Source organism: Mandrillus leucophaeus, unplaced genomic scaffold, assembly GCF_000951045.1.
Source record: "Mandrillus leucophaeus isolate KB7577 unplaced genomic scaffold, Mleu.le_1.0 Scaffold14, whole genome shotgun sequence".
NCBI classification, from domain to species: Eukaryota; Metazoa; Chordata; class Mammalia; order Primates; family Cercopithecidae; genus Mandrillus; species Mandrillus leucophaeus.
In genome coordinates this window covers 4,804,190-4,817,976 of record NW_012101365.1, presented here as the reverse complement: position 1 = coordinate 4,817,976, position 13,787 = coordinate 4,804,190, and the positions used below count along the sequence as shown (strand labels likewise).

Sequence of the window (13,787 nt, the reverse complement as noted above, 5' to 3'; positions counted from 1 at the left end):
TTTTGTATTTTTAGTAGAGACAGGGTTTCACTGTACTGGCCAGGCTGGTCTCAAACTCCTGACCTTGTGATCCACCCTCCTTGGCCTCCCAAAAGTGCCAGGATTACGGGCGTGAGCCACCGTGCCTGGCCAATCTCTGTTATTTCTAAATGTTAAATGCTTTCTTTAGATGTCAAGGTAATCCTGCAAGAGTTTTAGGTGAAATAGGATGGCTGTTTACATATTTCTCCATTCTGTATATTAAGCTCTTTAGAAACAGCTAATGTTCCTTCAGTTTATTAAGCATATAAATATAATCATTAATTTCATAGTTGAAACATGAAGACATAAAGAGACAAAGTGATTGGACTTTTTAATATTTTAATAATAAACATTAATAATTTAATAATCAGGGTCAGGATTGGGTTTTAAACGCATGCTCTTTACTCATGCCTTGCTCTCTGGAAGGGAATTTAGCATAAATACCCCAGCTGCTAACATTAAGGTCTTTAGAAATTCCAGATTTAATATATAAACAGAGTGTACTTTAAAAAGAACAAGAAGTGTATGAATTCCCAACCAAGCACATCTGACTTCATCTTTATTTTAATTATATCAAACCATCCAAAATTAAATTTCAGCAATGAATTCATACAGTACATGTTACTTACATAACAGTTGTCTCTACCACTTGCTACTTGTATAACTTCAGAAGACTCTTATTTAACTTGTGTGCCTCAATTTCCTAATTTGTAGAATGTCCATAATAGTAATAGCTATCTCAAGAGTTGGCAGTAAGAATTAAACAGCACATGCTGAAAAGAACACTATGACTCTCTTAACCATAACAGCTCTCTCTCCTTCCTATATAATTGGCATTAAGTGTAAATGAAGAAATTCTATCTGGATAAATGCCTGATGTCATTTTAGCTCATTGCTAATGTATTCTTGGCTTTGACAGCCAAATATTGTTTATCTCTTTCTTCATCAGCTAAGTTTTAAATATTTTCTTACTTAGATGAAAGTGGTAATTTAGATGTATTAATAGCTAATACTTTACCATTCTCACATACTCTTTAGAGTTAGTTTTCTGGTTGTGTTACCATTCTGGAGCAGTGTATTGTATGAATCTCATCTATAGGCCTCATTCACATCAATAAGCAAAAGTCGTTCATATGACAGCATATTTTCCATGGTCTGTGTTTACATTCATTTTTAAAAATCAAACACAAAATATTTATTATAAAAACAGTGTTTTAGAAGTTAGACTGTGTGTCTTGAGTCACTCTTCAAAATTACCTTTATAAGATGGTAATGACAGAAATTGTACTTATATTGAAGAAACTGAGGCACCTAAGATTAAGCAGAATCAGTTAAGGGTTTATTTGGCAGTATTAGCTAGTTAGTAGCTGCTCTGATATGAAAATTTTTATCTTTTCATTGCACCCTCTCCTTTGCGAATTGTAGATGAAGAAGTATTCTCTCTCTACTTTTGGGACAGCTTCAGGAGTTCTTAATAACTGTAGCATTTTATTTCTACAGCCCATGCTAGACCCAGTCATTCTTACTACAATCCAGGATGTACGGAGCGTAGAAGAGAAAGACCTCAAAGACAAGGTAAACGCTCTCTCCAGCCAGATACGCCCTAGTGCCAGTTAGTTCACAGAAGCAGAGCCAGGACTTAGCAGGGTTCACACACTTTGGATTCTGGTCACATGCATTCACATCAAATTAACTTTACATTTCCTAATTAAAAAGTACTGTTTCTGAAGCACCATTGGTTGTTGTTGCCTTAGTCAACAGAGTTAATACAGTGAGTAAGTTATACCATTCAGAATTTTACTAACATGATTTTGATGGTATCACAGTTGGCGTAGAGGAAACTTTAAAATAATAGTGTTAAAACTTACCCAGAGTTGTTTAAAGCAATTTTACCATTTAAATTTAACATGATTTATTTTGTCTAGCCTAAATTTTTCACAGGACCATTCCCTTTCCTTTACTGCTCACCTATGTGCTGTTTTGTTTCTAAGCAAAATGAAGTTAATTGGCTTTGTAAAATATCAGATACTGCCAGACCATTGTTACTCAGTATTCTTGTGTGTGTTATAAGAATTGGGATCAAAATGTTTTTACAGTTCCTTTTTTGTTTTTGTTTTTATTCAATAAAAGAGATTAGTTAGCATCCCTGAGCTCTTGTCTGCCATTAAGTTACTTTGCATGCGCTTCCAACCGGATCTAGTGACAATTGTGGATGACCTTCGACTAGATATTCTACTGCGCATGCTGAAATCACCACATTTCAGTGCTAAGATGAATTCTCTCAAAGAAGTAAGTTTTGCATTTGTTTCTACAAGACTTAATGCGCAGATACTAAGTTCTACCAAAATGTATGCTTATTACTATAAAAATGTTGGGAAATATGAATAATTTATTGTAATCATATAAAAAAGAGGTAACGATTCTGTATAAAACGTTGTATATCATTGTTAGTAAAGACATCTTCTCTGTTACTTTCAAAATTTATGTCTGAAATATTTAAAATATGTAGTGTTTTTGTGACATTTCCTAGAATATAATCCCTTAGAATGTACAGTTTGAGACTTTTGCTCTAAGGGTACAGTTCATTTTGTTTTATTTCAGATGTAAGTTTATTTCAATCTTCTAACTGGGGTTGGGACAAAAACAAAATGACTGCAACAGTGTTGGTCGAAGCAAAATGATGGAAATAATTTTCTGTAGCTTTCTGAACTTGCTATCATATCCACAGAAACAGCACAGTTGGTTTTGGTGTGTGACACATGGATCCAATGCAGTTCAGTTATAATTCAGTTATTTTTCCTTCAGTTTTGTATTGATTAGGATTCTTAGCTACCAGTGAAAGAAACTCATCTTGAACCATTTTAGGCCAAAAGAGGAGTTTATTGAAAAGAGACTGGATTATTTCACATGAATGAAAGGTTTACTAGCCAGACCAAGAAAGGGTGGGCACATGTGGGTAACAGAACAACTAAAATTTGCAACCTGACCACTGTCAGGATTCTGTCCAAGTCTCGTGCCTGCTTTTCATAGTATGTTGGCCTTGCTCCCTCTCTACCTGCATTTGGCATTTTTCATATGGTAGAGATCAAGACAATGAATAGATCCCATGTTTCACATCCTGCGGTTCCCATCACCAGAGAGGGACTGACTTTCTGTATATGAAGTGTCTTCTTGACACTTCTGTATACTTTCCACATACAAAATTTGGAGGAAGTGCCTGGTTGAGGTATGGGTTAGATGTTTCATCCCTGAGCCAATTAGCAGTGGTCCAGGGAACGAGAGCTGTAAGAATGACTCCATGTTCCTTTTTTTTTTTTTAAAGATGGAGTGGTGCTGTGTCACCCAGGCTGGAGTTCAGTGGCACAATCTTGGACCACTGCAACCTCCGCCTCACAAGTTCAAGCAATTCTCCTGCCTTAGCCTCCTGAGTGTTTGGGATTACAGGCACCCACCACTATGCCCAGCTAATTATTTGTATTTTTAGTAGAGACGGGGTTTCTCCATGTTGGCCAGGCTGGTCTCAAACTCCTGACCTCAAGTGATCCGCCCACCTTGGCCTCCCAAATTGCTGGGATTACAGGCGTGAGCCACCGTGCCTGGCCCTCCATGTTCTTTTTAAAGGGACATCACAAATGGTAGTCTGTTAACTTCTTATAACTGGCCTTTGATACATTTTGGCTAGTTATCGAAGCACATTGTAACATTGTAAAAATTATATACATACGAATATTTCATAATGTATATTAGACTCAGTCACAATAATCTTATCTTTTTAGGTAACCAAACTAATAGAAGATAGCACTTTATCCAAATCTGTGAAGAATGCTATAGATACGGACAGATTATTAGATTGGCTAGTTGAAAACTCAGTTCTGTCAATTGCACTAGAAGGTAAGTTGCTTTCAAAAAAAATAAAAATTACCTAACATAATTTAAATAGTGTATCTTTGTATTAAAAAGTATACAAAATTGTTGCTTTGACTGTATTAGCCTTTAAATGATCTTATAGCAAGTTATTATTTTGAATTAATAGAATTGTATTTAGAGAGTCAGTGTTCACTATATCTGACTTTCTCATGTTTCTTCAATTAGGCAACATAGACCAAGCACAATATTGTGACCGTATAAAGGGAATTATTGAACTCTTGGGTAGTAAATTGTCGTTAGATGAGCTCACTAAAATTTGGAAGATACAGGTAGGTGGATCAGAATTATTTTTGCCTTTGCCTAACGTTTTTGAACTACAGGAGAGGGAGAAGGGTGGTGAGTGAGCAGGGAAACGGAATCTTTATCTTGCTTTAAACAGAGCAGCTGTACCTAACCCACTTTACAGTTTCAGGTTTTTATTAAGATTTTATGTATAAATCCACTTGCCACAAGAAGTTTCAAACTGCTGATCTAGTCTGGTCTTCTCATTTTTTAGATTAAAAAATTTTTTTAATTAAAATGTTAAAATTTTTAAAATTTTTTAAAATTACCTTTTTTTAGATTAAAAAATGAGAAGGTTATATAGCAGTTAGTGACAGAACTAGGAATAGGTATGTGTCTTTGTTTATCAATGTAGTGTTCTTTTCATTATATTATTTTCATTAATAATTTTTTCCCATTTAGTCCCTATTAAATAAAGATGATAGATGAGTTTGTAGATCTCATCTTACTAGGACTGTCAAGAGGTGTGACAGAATCCAACATAGTCTTCAATTTCTCTTTTCTTCACTTTGGTCATAGTCCATTTTACTGGTTTTCCTAACTTTCCTGGCATTCCTCCTTGAGTCCCCTTTACTAACTTATTCGCTTCTACTTTGACTTTATTTGGTTTTTTCAAGCCTTAGTTCTTAGCCCCTTTCTCACTGTATTCATAAGTCAATTGCAGGCACTCCTGTGACTTTGACTGCATTTGTATGCTGTTGACTCTATGAATTATATCTCTAATTCAGATCTCTTCTTGGAGCTCCAGTGTAATATATCTAAATATGTAACACACGTTCCCATGCGTAGTGCGTTGGCATCTCAAATTCATTATTTCCAAACCTAGTCATTCTCCAGTCTGTTTCATTAATGGTATTATTCTTCATCTAGTTGGTAAGCCAGAGAAAAACCTGCAGCACTTTTTGACTGTATCAACTTAGTCACTGTATCAGTCAGAATCTAGTCAGGAAGTAGAAATTGTGCTAGGTATATCAAACAAAGGGAATTGATTACAGGGGATTGTTTACAAAGGTGTTCTTAAGTAAGGTAGAGGAACAAAAAAGGAGAATGTTGGAGAAGCAAAAAGAAAGAAGGGGTATTAAGTTCACGGAAATGAAGCTGCTCTTGGAGGCGCTTTTACTTGAAGTGCTGGAACTGTCAGAGAGGTGCTACCGCCACCAAGGTTTCCAGAGTCCCTTGCTGCCACAGCCAGCATCTGGATCCACTCTGAGCCTAAGCCAGACGTACTTCATCCTGCCACTCATCTCCCAGTGCTTCTTCTCATTGGCAGAACATAATAGGAAGTTGGCTGGCAGAGGAGTTTGGGAAATGTAGTTGGCAGGCTCCCAGCCCAGCATTACAGAGCCGACTGTAAAAAGTGAGGTCCAGGAGTAAAACAAAACAGTCCTGGATCCCAAGATATTACTTCCCATGTCTTGACCTTGGTGGAATACACTCATATAATTTTGTTTTGTGAATATAAATTTTGAATCCACATAAGGTTGAAGATTTAGGTTGATGATTAGAGACCATGATTTATATATTGTATATTCCTACTACATTCAATGAATGACTCTATGTGCATAGTATATATTGAGAAAATTCTTAAGAAATTGAATCTTAAAATGTCCTCTTTCCTTTCAAGTCTCTCACACGATGAACAGTGAGGTATAACAGTGACATAATTGAGGTTATAAAGTGAATTTAAACCTTAAGATTGACAATAGGGTCTATAGCTCTGCAGCAAAGATTTACTGCCAATGGGATAAATAAACATTAATTGAAATCACAAAGTATCTTATGAGTAAAATAAGAAATGAGGCAGGTAATACACTCAATTGGAACCTTCAATATCATTTATAAAATGCCGAAAGTGAGTACATTTGTTTTATAATTCAATCTGTTTAAATCTTTTAGCAGTTGAAAATATTTTGTTCTTTTCTTGAAGTGAAATATGTCAGATTGAGAACTTGATTCTTTCGTGTGTGTGTGTGTGTGTGTGTGTTTTTCCATTGTCGGTTTAAAGAATTAATGCTGCTAGGAATTTAAATAAGGCCAGCTGATAACGATTAATAATGGTTGCTTCATATAGTCTTGCCAATATTATGCAAGTGGATGCTGATTAGACCAGAGTCGATTTATCTTTGTTATATTTTTGCTTGTGCTTCTGTAAATTGCTAGGGGGAAGACTTAGGTTGTTCCAAGTTCCATGACTTAACTTTTTGCCAATGTTTCCTTTTCCAGTCAGGACAATCATCTACCGTGATTGAGAACATTCATACTATTATTGCTGCAGCAGCTGTGAAATTTAATTCAGATCAGCTTAATCATTTGTTTGTTCTCATTCAGAAGGTATGTGTTCAGTCAGACATGCTTACTTTTAAATTTTCTTGAAATAAGCTCTTTTGTGGTCCTGAATACCCTTCCTCCCCACCAATTAGCAGTGTTTAAGTGTACTTTTCTTACGTTATTAATGTTTTTAGCTCAAGTTTAAAATTTCTGCATATTTTGCCAGTTTGATCGTGAAGCAATTCCTGTGTCTTTTCCATTCTACAGAGCTGGGAGACTGAGAGTGATAGAGTAAGACAGAAGCTATTGAGCCTGATTGGACGAATAGGCCGGGAAGCTCGCTTTGAGACCACTTCTGGAAAGGCAGGAGAATCAAATGGATTTTTCTAGCTACAAATGCTCAAAGCAGCTATTTGCGTATTGGCTGGCTGATTATATGTAATATTATTGTAGGTATTAGACGTACTCTGGGAACTGGCTCACCTTCCAACCCTGCCCAGTAGCCTTATTCAGCAGGCCTTGGAGGAGCACCTGACAATCCTTAGTGATGCGTATGCAGTGAAAGAAGCAATCAAGAGGAGCTACATCATCAAGTGCATAGAAGATATTAAGAGGGTTGGTTTCAGCTTTTATCTGATTTTGTTGTTAAAGCAACAGTATTCCCTGAGTAATTAGAGCCAAATAATTTTTGTCCCCTATTATGTAAATTAAACTAAATGCTGTATCTGGAAGCTCTTACCTTAAAGTACAAGATCGGGAAATTATAGGTATTGCTTTTACCAAGTCACTTATATTTCTCTTAAAATGAATTTTCAGCCTGGAGAATGGTCAGGTTTGGAAAAAAACAAGAAGGATGGATTCAAGGTAAGAATTTGCAGATGGAACCAACTAAAAGGTATACTAGTTTAATAATTTCCTTTAATAAATTACATCATAATTTTAAAATAATAGTATGTTTTAATGTTTCTTAATGTTCATATTCAAATTTGATGTCTAAAAATTTGTTTGTGAGTTATGCTTTATTAAAAGCTTGGGAGTTACTCCTAATGGGAAAACAAATCTAGGGTGACATTCAAAGAGTTAATTTTCTGAAATTAAAATTAAAATCTTCTAATTTTATGAAAAGTATATAAGAAGATTTTCAACTTAGTTTTTCTTCTTAAAATTAAATCTAAAGTATGCACAATTTTAATAAGTACAGTGGATTCTAAATAAATATTGTGCTTGTTTTTCTCCCATAAGGGAGAAATGGAGGAACAGTCATAGAATGAGAGAGAGAAAGGAAGGAGGTTCAGTCATCGATGGCACATAGTAGTGTTTCAGGTTCTTCATTTAGACATATTCCTAAAGTAATTCTATAGGCAAAGTCATTCAGTGAGTATCTGTTGCTGGGGCTTGATTTTAGAAGGCAGGGTTGGATAGTGACTTGTATAAGAGGGACTGGGACTGTAGGTTACTGTGAACTTCTGGACTTTTCTTGGAGGTGGTGGTTAGCAGATTGAGCGGTAATGATTGCAGCTCTCCAGTCCTTACGCCTCAAGCCTCTCCTCTGAGAGGGCTGATCACAGCGGCCAGCTCAGTGAACTGTGCTGCTGTTGTTGCAGCAGCACTAATTGGAGCAGTGTTGTCCTTTCACCTAGACCCTCAGGATGCCTAGACCAAACTTAAAGCCTAGCACTGGGAAGGCTTCCACTTTCTGATTTTCATTTTATTATTAACATAAGAAAAGTTTTGGTAGAATAACTAGTGGCTTAATAATTTCATTGGTAAAACACATTGTTTGACTTTTGTTAAGTATTTATTTAAAGGATCTTGGATACCGCCAACTAATTTTCATTGGTATATTAAGAGACTCTTAGCTCAATGGGCTTTTATTTCTTATGTTGTGTTTGATCATAAAGTTTAGTTGGGGGCATTGAAGAACTTTGTGTTTTGTATTTCTGACACTGAAATGTGACCAAGTGAATTTTCTACATGTAACCCAGCTTTAGAGATTTTAAAAGGTATTTGCAAACTGGAGCTGGTAATTCTCAGGTTATGAGGAATTTTTCTTTTAACTCAACAACATTGCTTTCTTTTCACTCAGATACAATTTGAATTTTCCCAGTTTCCTTAGCTCAGTGATTCAGATAATTTAGCAACCTCTCCTTATGATTACAATTCATCCATAGTTATTGAAGATGTTTAGAACCCTCAATAGTAATAGTAAGAGGAAAAGGGTATCCATAGAAAAATGGTCTTTTCTTCTCAGCAACAGACACGTTTCTTTGTATATAAAAGGTCAAAGCTGAATGGACTTTTCCCTCCTCCAGGGAAGTGGCGTTATGAAACCAGAATATCCCTCCTGACCATTATTCCTTCCTTGTTACAGCTAAGCATTACTTAGCTTTTCTAGTCAGTTGCATCACTGCATCTTTATTGCTTCTCTTTGCAGTCATTTCATTTATGTCTGTTGTTTTATAACAAAACTCAACAAGTAAAAGAATTTTTGGAGTTATTTAGTGAGACTTGAAAGTAATATTCTTTCTTTTTTATTTCCCCACTGCTCCCAGTAAAGAAATTCTGGTGTACCATTATTTCATTCTAAACAATAATATCTTGCCTTTTATATAGCACTTTTCAGTTTACTAAGTGCTTTCATGGACTTTTACAAAGTACACATTGCTGAAGGGGGGCAGTGGGAAGATCAAAGCCCCCTGGATATGGCTCCAGGCAGGGGGGTGAATTATTTACTTCCACTAAAGGTGTTTTTCTATGCTATGCCCTTTCCTGCCAGGCAGCAAGGTGGGCTGACTGGGGATTATGTCTCCCTGCCAGGCTACACAGAAACTAAGCAAAGGGTAAGACAAGATCACCCACTTCTTACTTCCCTCCCGCCCTCAGCTACCTTTATTCCCCCAACTGATTCCCCTTCCCTCTGCTTTTGATATTTTTAAAATTCCCAAGTTCCACTGTTGTGTTCAGAAATTCTGACCTTGATTTCCTAACTTTATTTCTATAGATTCTGCAGGGTACCCTTGGCTCCCTTGATCCTCTTTCCTTTGCTGCTTCTGTACCTTCCACTGTCTACCCCAATCCTTCCCTCTTATTTCACTTCTTTTTTTCTTCAATTAAAAAGTTTAAATGTACTCATCCAAAAACAAATTACTAAACCAAAAAAAAAAAAACAAAAAAAAAAAAACTCATTTTTCCTTAATTAGTTGTATCTGCATATTCCTTAAGTTGTTTCTCTTCAGGCCACCTACCACAGTGCCTGACAGGCTTTTAGCAAATGTTGGTTTCCTTCCTCTTACCTCCTCCCCTTCACCCTATGAGGACACCAAAAGCCTCACTTAGCCATAGCTGAGTTGCCTCTACTTAACAAAACACATAACCGAAAATAAAAGTAGCAAAATGTCCTCAGTACAGATACTTTCACATGATGTGGTTAGTACAGGAGGAAATACTTTTAGAAATTGTCCTCCCAAGCAAAAATTTTTGCTGTGGTCCTAGATAAAAGGGTAGGTCTGGAAAAACAAGACAGAAGAGGAAGTGGGGATGTTCAACTTTGAGAAGAGAGAACTCAAGAAAATATGAAAGCTTTCTTTAAATACTTAGAGCATTGTCATAGAGAAGTTTCATTCAACTTACTTTTTATGTCTCCTAAGAAGTTATGCAGAAGCATGTTTCAGTATCAATGAACTTTTATGTGAGAACAGTCTGAAAACAGAATTCAGTCCCTTCTGAGGTAGTGAGTTCCTCATCATTGGAAATAGTAAGTCAGTCATTGTATAAAAAATGAATAAATATAATTTAGGCATAGGTTTGCAGGCTAAACCAATTGACCTCTAGGGCTTCATCTAATGTTGAGTCCAATTTAGACATCCCATTAGCTCCTACTTATGAAACCTCCACTCTGTGACATTATCAGATATCTTTGTTGAAATTGGAGAAGAGTAATTAAAATTTTTCTTATAACTTGTCACCATGTCATAGATAAGATGAAATAAATAACATTTTTCCTGTTTGCTAAACTTTAAAAGGGCTATATTAGAAATAATTCTTAAATTTTAATTTTATGGACTTTTTCTTTGAATTTTATTGTATAACAAGTTACCTTCAAAGGATAATTTTCAATATTAAATAAAAATAGTGTTACCATAATTGACTTAATTGGCCATCATGATACTTTTTAATATATTTGCTTATTGTTGAAGAGTTCATATTTATGTCCCAATTTTGTAATCCTTTTGGGAAGGTATCTGTTTGGATATGAACCTTACAGTTTTTATTACTGTCATTTTGCAATGTGTAGCAAGAAATAGTCTAGCTGGTCTCACTACATAGTTGGCCTTTAATATATACCTTATTTCTGTGATTCCAAGATGCCAGTGATTGCAGCCTGCATCTCAGATTTAATAAGCTTGCAAAGAAGAAAAAAAGAAACTGTCCATTTTGCAGTTATGGACCATTGGTTTAGATTCTTAATGAGAGGTTGAGCCTAAGCCTTTTTTTGAACAATTATGAACAGCTTCATGGGAGCACACTGCTTTGCATTGTATGTAGTAATGCTTTGGAATCTTTAAGATTGGCTGTATAATTTTGAGGCATGTTATGAATATGGAGTTTGGTGTGCTTGTTCTATTTTGTAAAACTCAAGCTGCTTTTTTTCATGATTGAGTTATGTATACTACAAGTTAAACACCATCTCTTGAAATAAGGTGCAGCTTAGGACAGAGAGATATTTAGTGTTGAGTGGTACAGCCCTTCACAGGGTATAAGTCTGTCATGCCAACTTCTCCTGGCTTTGGAAAATGCTTTAGTGTGAGACCACTGTTTTCTTTTATTTTAATTATGTTGATGGACACAACTGGTTAGTTAGTGCTGCATTATAGTGTAATATTTTTTATAACATTTAAGTGACATATTAGTGATCCAAATTTAAGTGAGAAAGCCATTCTTGTTTGGTACTACCTATACCAGGTAACAACTAAAATGACAGGTAGATGAACAAATACCTTTTGTGTCCAGCTAAGTTTGCACATACTCAGGTAAGCACAGCTATATAAAAACTTACTCCCCTGTGCCTAGTGGCTAGTGAGTTTCTTTTGACATAATTGTCTAATGTGTCAATTTCAGAAATGTTAAAATATATGAAATCTTTGTCTTAGAATCTAGGAAATATGGTATTTGCTGATTGAGGATTGGCTGATCTCTATGAGGCAAGGAAAAAACTATTGTGTGACAATAACACATTTACATATTCAATAGTGAGATGTTTCTCTACAAAGACAACAAAAGTGTATTTCCCCTCCACAAGGGTCTTCATCTTATACTAAGGTTCAATAGAACAAGGAGGCTTTAAAACAAAAATATTCAGCCTCTGAAGAATGCTGAGGAGTTAAGTTTTTACTCAGCTTTTTGGTTAGAGATTTAATAGTCATGTTTTAACTGAAATTCTTACCAATTTTGAAATTTCATAGTTTGAAAGATGCTACTTATTAAAAAGTAGTTGTCTTTATAAAGAGTATTACACGAACAGTAGACTTTTTAGATCTGTACTATGACGATCTGGATTGTCATATACCAGTTTCAGAAATAATATATTTGAAAGTGTTTTGAAAAATGTACAGTGTAAGTGTAAAATGTCTGTAATAATAAAAGTAGAATTACCTCTTATGAAAATGTTTTAACTAGGAAATACAGATTATGAATATTTTCTTTAATATTTAGACCACTATTGGTGTCTTGATCATGTCATTGGTATCTTAATCATATAATCATAGAAAGCAATATTCTTACTCCATTTTACTTACCATGCAGTTCAGTATTATCCAAGTTAAGCTTTGGCCATCAGTTTATTTTGTGTCAACATGACTTAGCAGCCTGTGCTACTTAATCTGTCCTCTGAAGTTGCTAATTCCTTGTCTGTTTTTTGCTGATGTACCCCTGTACATTTACTGTCACTTCACATCCACTCCTGTTTGCAGTTCTTGGCTTTAGGAAATTGCATGCAGATTAAGAAGTTGAAGACTGAATTATGAGTGCATGGAGATAAGCTCTAAATGGTCAATATAAAGAGTAAAATAATAAAATGTGTAACAAACCTGATTGACTTGGAAATTTTGTATAGCTAATAAATGAATCTCCTGTTTATTTCTAAATTTAATTAATGTAACTTCTTTTTAACTCTAGTCATCTCAGCTTAATAATCCTCAGTTTGTATGGGTGGTACCAGCTTTACGTCAGCTCCATGAAATTACTCGCTCATTCATAAAACAAACTTATCAAAAGCAAGACAAGGTAAGGGTATAGCTATTTTTTATTATTATACAGTTACTGGCATAACTTTTATAATAACAAAATATGGCTAAAATTGCTGAGTTTATAGTCATTATCTTTATGTTTATTAATGTAATTCACTTACATCATTTAATAATCTTGAGTTTAAGCATCATTCTGCTTTCATTTCTGTGGAGCTTTTTTTTTTTGGTATCTCCTTAACTCATTTTCTTTTTATTTGCTTAATTTTGAAATAGTTAAACCAGTTTTTAAAAGTTAGAATGGCATTTTAAAAATTGGTTTGAAAAGATTAAAAAGCTTATTGCTTGTTTTGTATCATAAAAAGATTAGTTTGCTTAAAGTACTAGAGTTTCCTCAGTATATAAACATGGGAAGAATGATCCAGAAAAGTATACAGGAAGTGAAATAGTTATTTTTAAATAACTTTAAACTTTTAAATAACTTTTAAATAGCTTTAAAAAAAAAAAGGAATATTTTTTAGATGGAAAATGTTAGTAGTTTATTAATTTTCTAGTAAATGTACATACCAGATTGATTTTGTTTACTTTTGTGTAGGAAATATGAATGAGGAAATTCTTATGTTTGCTTTGTCTCATCTAGGACTACATATTTAAATAGCAGCTTGTATTAAACCAACAAAATAACTGCAAATTCTCATTACCACTTTTCTTTTTGTTATTTTCGCCAAGAGCATTATTCAAGACTTGAAGAAAAATTTTGAAATAGTGAAATTGGTAACGGGAAGTTTGATCGCTTGTCATCGGCTTGCAGCTGCTGTGGCCGGGCCTGGAGGCTTAAGTAGCTCTACACTAGTGGATGGCCGGTACACTTACCGGGAGGTATCAGGCCTTGTGTTTTTGCTTCATGATTTACAACATTCATTGGACCTTTTTATACTTTTACTATAAAAAGAATTTTTGTTAGCTGTAACTATAAAGAGGTTGTATGAGGTATCTTTGTAGTGATGAAACAGTTTTGTATCTTGATGTTTGTGAATTATCTTTCAT

The 13,787-nt window shown here is 34.8% G+C and overlaps 1 protein-coding gene across 1 annotated transcript in view; it reads left to right on the top strand.

Annotated features, from left to right (window-relative positions):
- USP24 (ubiquitin specific peptidase 24) overlaps nt 1–13,787 on the top strand; it is a 144,785-nt gene that overhangs the window by 51,129 nt on the left and 79,869 nt on the right. Inside the window, exons 9-18 of the mRNA XM_011973840.1 lie at nt 1,522–1,596; nt 2,152–2,310; nt 3,798–3,912; nt 4,114–4,217; nt 6,454–6,561; nt 6,766–6,861; nt 6,952–7,113; nt 7,315–7,362; nt 12,673–12,780; nt 13,470–13,619. Of these exons, the coding sequence (XP_011829230.1) occupies nt 1,522–1,596; nt 2,152–2,310; nt 3,798–3,912; nt 4,114–4,217; nt 6,454–6,561; nt 6,766–6,861; nt 6,952–7,113; nt 7,315–7,362; nt 12,673–12,780; nt 13,470–13,619 (1,125 nt within the window). The remainder of the gene's footprint in view (nt 1–1,521; nt 1,597–2,151; nt 2,311–3,797; nt 3,913–4,113; nt 4,218–6,453; nt 6,562–6,765; nt 6,862–6,951; nt 7,114–7,314; nt 7,363–12,672; nt 12,781–13,469; nt 13,620–13,787) is intronic.